Source organism: Clarias gariepinus, chromosome 19 (genome assembly GCF_024256425.1).
Source record: "Clarias gariepinus isolate MV-2021 ecotype Netherlands chromosome 19, CGAR_prim_01v2, whole genome shotgun sequence".
Lineage (NCBI taxonomy): Eukaryota > Metazoa > Chordata > Actinopteri > Siluriformes > Clariidae > Clarias > Clarias gariepinus.
The window spans coordinates 25,753,894-25,767,972 of NC_071118.1; the positions used below are offsets into that span (position 1 = coordinate 25,753,894).

General features: G+C 41.2%; 1 protein-coding gene across 4 annotated transcripts in view; it reads right to left on the reverse strand.

The window, feature by feature from the left end:
- The window catches only part of rxraa (retinoid X receptor, alpha a), a 108,609-nt gene that overhangs the window by 73,632 nt on the left and 20,898 nt on the right, over window positions 1-14,079 (reverse strand). For all 4 annotated transcript variants that reach the window (XM_053478230.1, XM_053478228.1, XM_053478229.1 and 1 more), the window contains exon 2: window positions 4,890-5,003. In XM_053478230.1, coding sequence (XP_053334205.1) covers window positions 4,890-5,003 — 114 coding nt within the window. The remainder of the gene's footprint in view (window positions 1-4,889; window positions 5,004-14,079) is intronic.

Consider the following 14,079-nt stretch of genomic DNA (forward strand, 5'->3'; position numbering starts at 1 on the left):
GAAACTGCATGCAAATGTGTCCCAAATCCAATTTACTGACCAATTCTAAGAGAAGGACAGGAGAGCATGAGAAAGCTACATGTAGCTCCAGGCTGACTTCCTAGCCAGAGGCCGGTCCTGTCGGAGCCGGGGTGGTATCGATGGTATCCCTCCTGGTTGATGAGTCCTGACAATAAGTAACATTTCATTGTGATAGAGGAACGCTGTGGTTAGATTAAGAGCTCAGTGAGTTATCAAAGGCTTAGTGTGTCTGAATTCCCCTGAACAAGCCACCACAGAAGGCTGCCGTCACCCCCTGCCAAAGAAGCACTCTTATTTCTGTTTCATTCAGGGGACGACCTGACATCAGCGCAATGATCTACTTGCACTTTTATTTCTAATTGATTTTAACGCTCTTACCTTTTTTGGTATAAGAAAATCTTAAGATCTCAGTTTTTTTTAAGTTCAAATATAACAAAGCTAAAAAATGAAATAAAGGTTTGAAATGTTTTGCTTTAATCCCTTGCTGCCTGAGCTCATACGCTTAGCAGGTGTGCGTCTTTAGCTACCAATTACCACAGATAATCTCAGCCACCTTCAAAATGTCCCTTACATACGAACAAGTTCTGTTCTGAGAGTGTGTTTTTAAGTTGAATTTGTTCATAAGTCCAAAAAACATTGTCTAGGTACTAGAATACCAACACAATCGGCTATACACTGTATAAAACTTACATGTTCCATAATTTAGTCCTTGCTCTTTAGAATGAATATGGGTTGGCACTTGTTAGCCGTCCCCGCTTCATCGCCGCTGCCTTTACGGTTGCTTCGGGACACCCTGGGATGCACGCTGCATGCACACGACAATCTACAAACTTTCACGATTGAACCGTGCACAATGGCAAGTTCGTATCTTCGAAAGTTCGTAACTCGGATGTACGTATGTAGGGGACTTACTGCATGAATGAATTAAAATGAAACCCTTTTATTGGGCCCAGAAATGAAAGAAGTACTCAAATCAAAGCATACTCCAGTCTAAAAAAAACGAAAAAATCCCAAGAAAAATGGTTACTCAAGTGCCTTCTTTCAGTGTCTTGGCTTTGAAGAGCAGCTTAAATAAATAAAAGTATTAAAATAGCCACTGCACGGGATGATGATGATGATGATGATGAATCCAAGAGGGAGGAGAGGGCCCGGCCCTGTAATCGACTCTGAGCGCCTGGCCAACAGGAAGCTGTGAGGGAGTGTGTGTACGGTGGCTAGGGCCAATTAAAACCGGAGGAGTGTGGGACATGTCGGAGCTAACAAGCTCCCTTCCCTTGACCCCTGCCCTCCCCGAGACCCTGATCCAGAACGTATACGGAGGCAACGGCCGCTGCCGCGACTCCCCCTCGGTTTTCGGCATCCCCGCCCCCGTCGTGACCACAAGGTCTACAAACACATGCTTGGATCGCTCGCTGGAGTTTTACCACATGGCGCTGTTTTTTTTCTTCCCCCTTTTTTTTTCACTCAAGATCTATGGTTCAGCTTAAGTCTTTAAACAAAGAGCAAAAATACACTCAGCTCGTGTCGGCCACATTCCCGCATTCAAATTTATGGCCTTAATTCAGTCTCTCTCTCTCTCTCTCTCTCTCTCTCTCTCTAACCACTCGGGACGATAAATAAGCGCCAAATTAATTGGCAGAATTTATGAAGCCACCATTTACTCCAAGGCACCGGGGCCCCTGAAGCACAAGCAGGACAATTACGCTGGTTATAGAAGTGGCGAGAGGTTGGTTTGTCGGGTGTAACTCCTTCCAGAGTGCAGTCAATAAAGTGTGATTATTAAAAAGCACACCTGGAGGAAAAGGATGGACAGAAAGAGCCAGAGTGCATCCATTACCCGCTCTAATGAAACAACAAAGGCAGAGCCAGCAACCATTTTTTTTTTTTTTCTCTACGCCGCCCAATACTGAATTGGTCCCACAATTCAGTCTCTCCAAACATGGTCCATATGTGAGTTCAGAGCTGGCAATCAGGACCCATTATGGAGCAGGCGGCTGAGTTCATCAGGAAAAAATTAGCCCGCTGCTCGCCCGTGCTCTCCCATTGGCCGCTCGCTTGGAGCTCTGGGTTTGAGGGCACCCCAGACATTCCTGCGGATAATCTTTTCCATTCCTCCGCTCAGCGTGCCGAGAAGAAGCCCAAAACTTCAGGACAAGGCCGGCATTGTGAGCTGCTTTAAAAAAAAAAAGCATTTTTTTTTTTTTTTTTATACGCTCACCTTATACAACACTTGCAAAAGAAATAAAATAAAATTCTTCCTAGGTCATCCTTACACTTCACATGCGAAACCCAACCTTTAACGCAAATGAAAAACAAAGACGAGTGCCGAGACGGGAGCATGGGGATGCTGCGTTTCTCACGCTCTCTTTCCAGCAAGGATTTGCTTTTACGGAAATCCAAAACAATATAAAACCGCCGGAATCTCAAGTGCGGCCACATCAGTGAGTGCAGAGAAGTTCAGGTGGATCAGCTACGGATCAGTCGCTTACTCGCACTCACACTCGCGCACACACACACTTGGGCTGGCCTCCTTCGGGCTCAAGGAGTCAGCGGCACGTTTCCTAATTAGAAACATTGTCATTATTCCTTCTATAAACGCGCGACTCCAGCTAGGCTCCCCCCGGCTTTTCTGCTGCCAGCGGTTAAAACCTGCTTACGACAAAAAAAAAACACACCACGCCATGCTCCCTTTTTAAAGACTGCCTTTGCATTCGACTTTTATGTGGCGTGGAATCCGGACATAAACAGGCAACTTTTAACAGAGATACCAGAGTTACCGTCGGAGTGTAAATGGGTTTGAATATTTCAGCAAAGTCAAACAAGCCTTCAAACGAAGCTATAAAAAAACAAAAAAAACACACACACACAGATCGCGGCTCTGTCAGCGAGCTCAATAAAGCATGCAGACTGACTGTAACTGCTCTGGAGACACACGCACGCACGCACGCACGCACACGCACGCACACACACACACACACGCACACACACACACTGCCCCCACTCAGGCTCATGACAGTAAAAATGTAGTTAATCAATCACATGGCGCTCTGACTGCTTCACAAAGAAACACGTGCGCCTGGGAGACACTGTTCAAACACGTCCACCGCGCAGGTATTTGAGAAAATGTCTTTTAAAAAAAACGAAAACATTACAAACGCTCATGATTAAACCAGAAGAAACCTACATAAATATTTTAAGAACTTTTTGTTTTTTAACACTGATTGTTTTTACCCAGGACTAACGCGTCTGGTCGAGTCCTTGTGAAGCCACAAATTACTGTATAACCAGTTTACAGGAAAAAGCATGTCAGAGACAGAAACCGCATGAGTGAAAATTGCACGTTAGTTCAAACATTTAGCAAAAGTTCGCCACCAGTTCGGTTTCTACCGGCTCTATAATCAAGTGCTTGTCTACTCCGTCATTAACACTTTGAGAAATTTTAGGGAAAGCCCATGGAGCACTGCGTTGCTAATAGTTAATGTTGTTTTACATGCTGTAAGTTCGCTGACTTTCACATGAAAATAGCCACAAATCGGATCTCTCCATCTGATTACTATACGTGCTGATGGCATCAAGATAAAGAAAACCAGCCAACAGTGGATGTCTTTGGACTGTTGGAGGAAACCGGAGAACCTGGAGGAAACCCATCGACCACATGGAACTCCAAACTCCACACACACACACACACAGAGCGGATGTGAGATTTAAACCCTTAAAACCTCGAGACTGGTTAACCACTGAGCTGGCGTTCAAGCCAAACTGGGACTTATCTTATAATAATAATACTAATAATAGTAATAATAATAATAATAATAATAATAATACATTTTATTTATATAGCCACTATAGCTGGGACAGTCCTGACCTCACTCCAAGATATTTCCAATTAGTTGAGGAATTAAGGGAGTTCCTGGAAGGCCAGTGTTTCAGACGCGAAGCGGGCAAAAAGTCCCGGTCTGACGTACAGGACGTACTTTTGATTATTTTACACCCTGCAGTTTTTACATTTCTTGTATCACAGCAATTTGTTGATACGTTTAACGTTCAATATCAGCTTCCTTTAAACATCCCGACAAAAACAGACTAAAACCAAAAGAAACTTTAGCATCCTCCATCATAAAGACTTAAATATCCTACAGAACAATACTACGAAGTCCAGAGATCAAGATCATAAACCGACAGTGCTCGAATATTACATGAAAAGGTTTTAAATGTAATCAAAAAACACCTTTCCAGCTCATGTCTCTCTAGCTTATACCTTGTAGAACTTTATACTGACCATATTTTAAAGCTAGAACGGCACCAGCATGGGACCAGGAAGTAATATATGACATATATTGACTATTATCATTCATATTATCATGCACATTATCGTTCTGCTGAAATAAATCCACAGCGACTGGTAATGTAAGTCTGTCACTCGGAAATGTGACACTATGAATGAAAATGTTTTCTGATTTCGACTGTATCATGTCCAAATACCGAAATGCCGGCGGCTCTAGTGAACTCGACAAATTCGCAGCAACCTCCGAGCCGATCTAGGGCTGAATAGTATGCGTGTGATGGGACGCGGCATACTCGGCATACCACGAGGAAGTCATGCTCGTGCTACAGTAACCCGGCATTCTCAAGCCTGAGTGATGAAAAAACTCTGGTTACAACTCTCTATGTGGAACACCTGTACATTATTTACTCACATGCTCTAAAGGTCCGTGAAATAAAAGCGAGGTGAAAATGGTGCGATGTGTGTACATGTGTGTGCCCTCGCCCGTAGGCGCACAAAAGGCTTCTTGAATGTGCCGAGCGGCGGACGGACTACAGTGCAGGCTTTGTGCGCTGGCAGCTGCTGAGTGACGAGGCTGTGTTACCTGTGGAGAGTCTGCGCTGATGGAGAGGACACATGCCGCTGAAACAGGAGCAGGATTCCCCCGAGCGGCCTCTCTGAGGGGGCGGCGCCAGCGAGCACTGGGGTTTCAGGAACCCTGCGTGAACAACAAACAGGTACAGTGTCAAAATAACTGAGACATACTTTTAGGAAAATAAAGGTCCAGGATATAGGCGTCCAGTTCACACATAACCTACGATTGTTAGTTTACGCTTGGACGCCAAGACGGACGAATTACGTAGATGGTCCTTGTACGGAACGAGACATCTGTCATACAGAATGAATAGTGGTCATTATTAAAGGAGACAGTCCTCATCAGGGAATCAGATACTCATTATAATAAAAATCAGATGGCTGTCATTAGGGAATCAGAAAGTCATTATAGCAGAATAAGCCAATTATCAAACCATGATCAATCGTCATGACGAAATGAGCCACTCGTCAAAACAGAAACAGATGTTGAGCATAACAAAGTCTGATAGTCATTATAACACAATCAGACTGTTTCATAACAGAATCAGACACTCATAACAGTATCAGATCAGCCTTAGAACAGGATCAGACCGATTTAGACACTCAATAACAAAATCAAGAAGGTCCTCATAACTAAAATCAGACAGTCTCAACGTAATCATGTGGTCCTCGTAAAAAAAGAAGACAGAATCAGACAGTCATAACAGAGTCAGGGGGTCATTTCAACAGAATCAGACGGTATCAGACAGTCATAACAGAGTCAGGGGTCATCCTAATAGAATCAGACAAAATTCAGCCAGTCCTCAAAACATAACAGTACAAATGGTCTCAAACTCACGTCACAAAAGAGAAAAAAAAGGTTGCTCCTCCTAACAGAATCCGACAGTCTAATCGGATATAAATCACGCAGTAATCAAAACATATAAAATCAGAAGATGATCAGAACAGAATCAGGCTGATTTATGCTCCCTTCATTTGTTTCTAGAATCACTATAAATAATCGTTTCCAAGCGCGTTCCACACGAACATCACTTTAAAGATGTGATTACAGAATCTTTGGAAATCATTTTTATACCACGTCCAAGCTTTTACAAGCATTCCTTTCATGGCAGAAAGTGTTTGTTTATTTTTCCTAAATACAATTTGGTCGCGCTCCCGAGACATTCGAAGAAGCCCAAAGACTCCAAACAAACATCCAGCCTCGCTCACACGATGACCTGGCTTTTAAACCCCTAACCAGCCCGTTACGGAAAGCGCCGACCCCATAACTCCTCCTGCCTCTGCTTCTGCCTTTCAGTGGCACAGCGTGACCCATTTGACCCCTAACATTTTTCAGCTCCATCCTGTACCACATGACCCAAAGCCCTCAAGGCTGTACAAGCCTCCAGGCTTGCCTCGATCCAGTGCCCCTTCCCAGGGCTCAACAAGTGGGTGGCACATGACTCTACGCTGGTGAAATGCCAGATGAGACAAGCACGCCTGCGGGGGGTAGGGGGGAGGATGCCAAGCTGTGCATTTTGGAGGTCGTAGGTCATTCTGAACACTAATGTCATTTATATGACTCATGGATACCAGTCAAGTGAGAACAACAATAGATACATTTATTGTTCCTTTAAAGGTTTTAATGTAACTCCAAAACAAGGAGGAGGAGTTTAGCTTTTTTTTTTTTAAACGGTACAACGGATTAGATAAAAAGTTGTTAAACAAATAAACGTCATACGTTCTTCAGTTTGTCCCTCGAGGGAAACAATGTTTTAATAAGAACCTTCAGAACAAAGACCTTGACTCCCGGAGAGAATTCCAACAAACGTTCTTTTAGGAAGATTCGTTTAAAGAAAAAAAATAATTATAATAATGATGCATTCCTTTAGTGTTCTTGGTTTGTCCCACTGTAGAAACTCCGAAGGTTCTATGTAAAGGGTTTCTCAGAAGGAAATGATATTAGAAAATGTCCATGCCCGGAAATGTTCCCTCAGATGGAATCAGTAAATGTTTAGACATAAGCGTTCTTTAGTTTAATTTGTGAGAACTTTAAAAAGTTCTACATAGAACCCTGTAGAAGTATTTCAAGGTTCTTTCTATAAGAAGAAGATTACAGGAACCCATAATGATCCAGAGACCCTTTCCAATTTTCAGAAGCATGCATATTCATAGAGCTTGATTGTCCTTCTAGGTCATTAATAAAAGAAAAAAAAAATTAAACAATTCATTATTAAGTACAGATTCAAGCGTATCTACTGTAAGAGATGCAAGGCATCGGCTACCTTACCGAGAAGAAGAAAAAGACAATTTAAACCCTAGACTCAGAGCTCACGGTCTAGACTTTTACAGTAGTTGATTTTTTTTCTTGCTAGTTGAAGCTGCACTAAATGTGACTGAGAGATGAGGGAGAGGATGAATGAGTTCATGCCAGTTAAGTTCTAAGTGCATCACCAAAGATATTATATATATTTATGTTGTCTTCTTCATTTCCAAGTATAGACCTTTAAGATCAGAGCAAACACTATGAGAGAAGGGCAGCGACATCGCCTCGCTTGAGTCCCTGCTCAATAAAGCGCTTTAGCATCCACCATGAAAATCATGTCATTCCAGATGAGCTCAGGCAATGACATTTAAAACGGGCACAGAGATATTGAATTAGTTTTTCTCGCGATAAGCCGCCTGGGAAGCTGAAGCTGTGGTCAAGAGTAGAAGGCCTGGGAGAAGAAAGTGAAGGAGAACAGAATGGAGATGACAAGGGTGAGCTGGTAAAAGACATTCCACAGCTCTTTGATTAAAATCATGAAAAAAAAAACAAAAAAAACGTACAAATGCCAGAGAGAGACGTCGGGCTTTAAGTGAGGGGCGCGGCAAGGGGATACGGAGGAGATGAGTTGGGAATGGAGGTGATGAGCTCAGAAGGGTTCCAAAGAGAAGATGAAAAGATACTATTATATTCCTATATTCTATGTTCCATATACATCATATTGGTGAGGGAAAACTGAAGGAGATTAGCCGTCTCTGCACTCAGAATTGCAAATGTCCTTCGTCAAACCGCAGACAATTTCCTGAACTGCACTAAAGAAAAGTGGTCAGTGACACACACTCGATCTCTATGAGGTGTGTCACTAAACATAAACATATGAGCTAAGCCATGCTTTTTGGCTAACTCTTACATGACGGGACATCGACCGCTAAAGAACAAACTTTTTTTTTTTTTTTAATGGTTCAATTACATGATCTAAATGGTGGCATTCAGCATAAATGAAGTGATGGATGATGGGAAATGGCACAAAAGGTAGAAAGGAAAAAGACGGAGCACTGAACAGTATGTAACGGTCATTTGTTCGTCATTTAATTCCATGCAACAATATAAGAGTTTTAATACACCTAAAAAAATCACCAAAAAAAATCATGCCAAATTAGAAACCTTTTTCACTTTGTATATATGTATGTTGATAAATGGCAATCGTTTCCTAGATTACCGAGAACATTTGTATTGATCATGATTTAGGTCACAGTGAGCACACAGTGAGTGAAAATGACAAAATGATGACTAAATAGAGAAAAAGAGCGCCTTTTAGGCATATCGTATATCTTTCGAAGATAAGAACATGCGAGGTGAAAAGATGGCAGACATAGTTTGTTCTTGAAGAATCATTTATCAATTAGCACGATACTAAAGAGCAAGGACGAGATCTTGGAACACGTTAATTTTATATTGTCTATAGCTAATTGTGTTAGTATCCTAGTATCTAGACTATGTTTGTTGGACTTATGAACAAATTGGACTTAAGAACGAGCATAAGTGGGGCGGAACTCGTTCGTATATCGAGGAATTACTGAATTTCAGTATATTTATGGTTTGGGTAGCTTTCTTTTAAATCATTAACACAGAATATTTATTTTCATACAATGTAACATTAATTGAATGTAACGTGAACAAATATTTCACTATTGGAATTCAGATTCAGTCTGATAGCCATGTGAGTATTGTAGTGTGTGCTGGGGAATGGTGTCAGGAAGATTCAACATAGAGATCATGAGATAAAATAATAAGTCCTAACTTTTGTGATTTGGGGAACTTAGACAATGGGCCCCTTTAATAATCATATATTAAAAATAATATACAAGATATTTGATTAACCTACAGAGCTTTTTCGACAGTTTAACAGTTTTGTATTCTTAAAACTTTAGGGCGATAACCCTGGCCTTGTAAAACATATTTAAAGCTGCATGAGTCATATTATTACCATCTTGTTTATCATTAAGAAACCTTCAGTCTGTTACCATCTCATCAGACGTAAATGCTGAAAGGAGAGTGCAACATGAAGTCTCTTTCTAATGGGGCGGTCAAAGGGAGTACTGACGAACCAATTATCCTTTCACAGCACATCCTCTCTCTCTCTCTCTCTCTCTCTCGTCCGCGCTCTCTGTACAATGTTCCAGACCCGCTTTAGTTACAGAGCTGCAGCTATTTCACCTCATGAGCCGTGAGTGGATTCAGCTCTGGCACTCTCCCCGAACCTCAGATGTTTGCTTTCCACTTAAAGAAGTAATCAGAGGGAGCAGTGTCTCATTAAATTCAATTACAGCGCTGACAGTTATTCTACACTGAACAGCCTCGACCTCTCCCAAGACTTAATCAAAGCCCATCACAGATGACAGTACCGACATTGTTGAGTCTCCTGAATAAACCCTATTGGGCGTAAGCTTTGCCCGACTCTGGGAATTCAACGCTCTCGGTTCTGATTCACTACTGGAGCGGATTTTCTCTGGTTGCACGTTACCAATCAGCATGCTGAAAAAGCGGGCTTCATCAGGGAACAATCATCTACAGTCTTCAGATACTTTATAATTTATCATTTATGCTCTACATCCCTATGCAAAATATTTTATGTTTTTTTTATTTTTTTTATTGCAAATTAAAGATTTTTACAATTCCTTAACATTTTTTTTTAACAAGCCAGACAGCAAGTCTTTCCCATCTTTAGTGTGACGGAAAGAAATCGTTGTTTAAATTGGAGAGGAAAAAAACAGATTATCTTCTTCGGAGTGTAAACAAGACTGATTATATTTTCTTAAAATTGTCTTATGATATCACCAACTCATGTTAAATTTTATTCACATTCGAATATTTGTTATGCAACCAGTTTGATAGCAAAACGAGATAAACACCCTTTATAAACTTTAACTCATTTTGACCAAATTATTGTCCGAACTTGCAATCTGTTCCTCTTTTACCAGCTTTGGACTATCACTAGCACTGGTTTTGCTGCATTTGGGCGACATGATGTACTTCAATATCTACTAAAGTAATAATTACAAAAGGAAATTAGTTTGACAGCTTCAACACTCAGGAGATGCGCAATTGCTTTGTTTACGAGACGGAAGCTACTGTATGGATATTGCGTGCGGAAGCTTATGTGTTGGCACGCATGGTTATGTTTCCTACACCCAGTTCTCCAATAATGATTTCTGACATCTATTATACTCTCATGGGAGCTCAAGTGTACAGTATGAGTGGTTTGTTTGTGGTTTGAGGCCTGATCATACATCATACAGTGTATCCGTGTAGGGCTGTATGACGATGTCATCAAGAAAACAGAGAGAACTGAAATAGATAGAATAAAGATATTTGATATTAAATTGCATAATTACATTCCCACAAGCACAGCTGCAGATACAGTTATCTACTGGGACAAAACTGTGCGTAGTGGAGTTGTAGCGTTTTGCGACATCATTTAACATTCGCACTGATACATTGTAACAAAAACAACTTTGGTGACTCAGAGAAAACATGTACAAAATACGCTGAAAGAGAACTCAAGCGATTGGGACTAAACATCTGCGTAGCCTTAAAAACAACTTATCAGTTAGGCTAATCAGAAAAGAGCGCAACGAAGGGCAGCATAACGGATGGACTGTGGAGGTCACATGGTCTGATGGGACGAAAAAGAGAGGTGGAATACCTGGTAGCCTATGCGGGTAGTGTTATGATCTGGGGTCCGTTCAGGTTGTCAGGTCGGTTTAGCAACTTGTGTGTCCAAAGATTAAGGAACTGCTGACGAACTGAACAACCAGGTTTTTCCATCAATTTATTTCGATTTCTATGGCATATTCCAAGACAATGACAGGATTCATCAAGCTTAAATTGTGAAAGAGTGTCTCAGGAAGCATGAGACATCATTTTCACACATGAAAAAAAAGTCGAGACCTTTACCCCTTAAAAAATCCTTAAGAAAGAAGAGGAAAAATCTGGACGTACATAAACGTTGTAATATTGCATAAGCTTATCAAAACATGGCCGTAATCAAAGCAAAAAGGAGGTCGAATGAAATAAAAGGGTGTGTGACTTTTTTTTTTTTTTGGCTGGACGGGGGATTTTCTAACAGCTTGAAATACTTGAAATTTGTTTCTCTCAAAACTGTCAAAAAAAAGGATAGATCTCATTTTGCACGCAAACCGTACATACAGTATACATGCATATTCAACCAAAAGAAACACTCACATCTACATGCTTTTATTTGCATACTGCATTTTATACATTTCTGTTCAGTTCAGTTCAGTTTTTACTGTTGTTATTCTTATTAAAGTCTCATTCTCAAATCATAATTGATGCATCTGTGTCAAGTTTCACTTTCATTCTTTGGGATCAGAATTCACTACGGCTTTTGAAAACAAATCGTGCAAGCGGGACCTAATTCAAATGCTGCCTCCTTCTCTCCTCTACGCAATGACGCTTTTGCTGCATGCCCACTAACTGTGCATGCAAATTATTGTGCACACAGATTAGTTTTCGTGTTCTTAGTAAATGAAGGGCTTGGTCTGACTAACCTTGATAAAACTGTAGAGAAAGGGAAATTATACGGAAATGTTTTAATCTTTTGATCTTTTTGATTATCCCATTCACTGTATCTTTAATCAGAGAGCTCGCTAGAGGGGGTAGAACATTAGGCCATGCTGAAATGCAACCCTGATCATGACCGACCGCTGAGATCCACAGGTGTTCTCATCCAGCTGATCAAAACACATCACAAAGGGCCTGTCTTGCTTTACTTACAGACCCCACACCGTGCACCTTGGATTACAGCATTCAACTGTATACTATAGCCATTACAGTATGTGCTGTTTAATACCACATATCATCCTGTATAGTTCTTGTACTAGGTTCAACTGTGATTTTCACAGTCCAATATACTGTACTTCAAAGGCAGCTCTAACTGCATATTAAAGGTCCCATATGTTACTATTTCTTTAACAAGTTAGCTTACTCAGAGGCCACCAAAGTATGCATATTATTGTTTCAGCTGAAATACCCCTCAGCTCATGCATTTTTTTTTTTTTTATAGTTTCTCAATAGTTCCCCCTTACCCCTCTTTCAAATGTGCATTTTAGTGTCTATGTAAATAAGCTTGTGCTGAGACACACACTCCCGAGAACAGCAGAGGTGGGTTGACCTGAGCAGCAAGCCTTGGGAAGGGACCTTCTTATATGAGGTCACATTAGAAGATAAATCTAGCTGGCTCATTTAAGCTAAAAAAAAAAAAAAAAAAAATGTCTTTTAAATTAGATGTGTCTTTTTCAAGATGAATAGCAAGTAGAGAAAGTCTCATTCAATAAATACCTAAACAATGGTAGTTAAGCTCTACTGAAAAGCATAAATCGTATCATTCATACAACAACGCAACAATACATTTGCAAAACCCACTGTTTCCTTAATAAGTTTAATCTCAGTTCAGATTAACGCCCTAACTGACATACCCATTATCTCTGCTACATCAATAGCACCCCTACCAGTGCCAGTATACACGTTAATATATCGAAACGTAGCAGAACACTAACGCAGCAACATGCGCTGGCACTACTTCCTGTCTCAGTTTCCTCTGTACACTAAAACCTGAGCCGCATGGTGCACGCTGCCATCCAGCTGTGTTTAACATCAGCACCTGCATGCTACAACAGGCGACAAAGATAGCCCAGTAAACCCGTCTACAGACAGGTGATGACATGTCTTCCGGCACAGATGAACTTTTAACTTCGATATGTGTGTGCTTTGTCAAAAAAAACAACAACAAAAAAAAAGCAAAAAACAAAACAAAGGGCATTCAAGTCAAACCGGGACTTTTGATCGTGCAGAATAACAGAACACAGTTATGAGAGTAAAACCCCTTTCGATTTCTCTGTATGATCCCCTGATACACTAATGCATTCCTTCCTTAGTTAGTGGATACCATCAATTTTTCTCGGTACGCCAGAGCCGCAATCAGACTGCCTGCTTCACATCTGAAACCCCGGCCTCCCAGGAATTCCTTTAAAGGTCCAAACAGGTGGAACTGGTTTGGAGTGAGGTCAGGACTGTATAGAAGATGTGGCATTAACTCCTAGCTGGGTTCCTGGGATCGTTATATATATATATATATATATATATATATATATACTGTATATGATACTGTATATGGTGAAATTGTTAAAAAGCAGATCTCATGCAAGTTCAAAAGCAAATCCAGAGAGAGAGATCTGAAGTGCGTGTATGTTTCAGTGCATGGGTGTGAGTGGGCTGTGTTGCTAACGGCCATGCTTGTGGTTGCCAGCATGAGGCGTTTTATTCACCACTCACTTTCTATATCACACGCGGCGAGAGAACTGCCAGTTGCCCAGGCGTGGCATTTCGTTTTACTCTTCTGATTTTACTCTTCTGTTTGTCAAAATAAATAGGCGTCATTCGCGACGATGCACCTTGACATAAAAATGCATGCTACTCGAAGTTACTGTAATCAGACCCAGCAATTAGAGGCTTTAAGTATTAATTAATAAAACACAGAGCCAGCATTGTTTTACTGTATGTGCGTTAAAAGAGAAGGAATGCACACACTACTTAAATATTAATGCCCTGCCAGTGTGTTTACTGCCTGCCAGGCACTTCCAGCCATACATCACCCTGACTGGCAGCTGAGATTTGTGGAGCTGCTGTGTCTTCTGTCTTGTATTTCCCGTCCTTATGCTACAGGGAGACCTTCAGAACATGTCCAGACCGGGAGAATAATACATCTGTCAGAGATTAGACACATCAGCCGCTCACGGAGGTCTGTCTTTTTTTGTTGTTAAACTTTAAATATGGCCCAGACTCAGACACTCACGGAGGGGGGAGGGGCCAGGAAGGAAACAGAAGTCAGCAGTAACGAGGTTAAGAGGCAGATTTTTCGAAAAAAGGCCCTGTG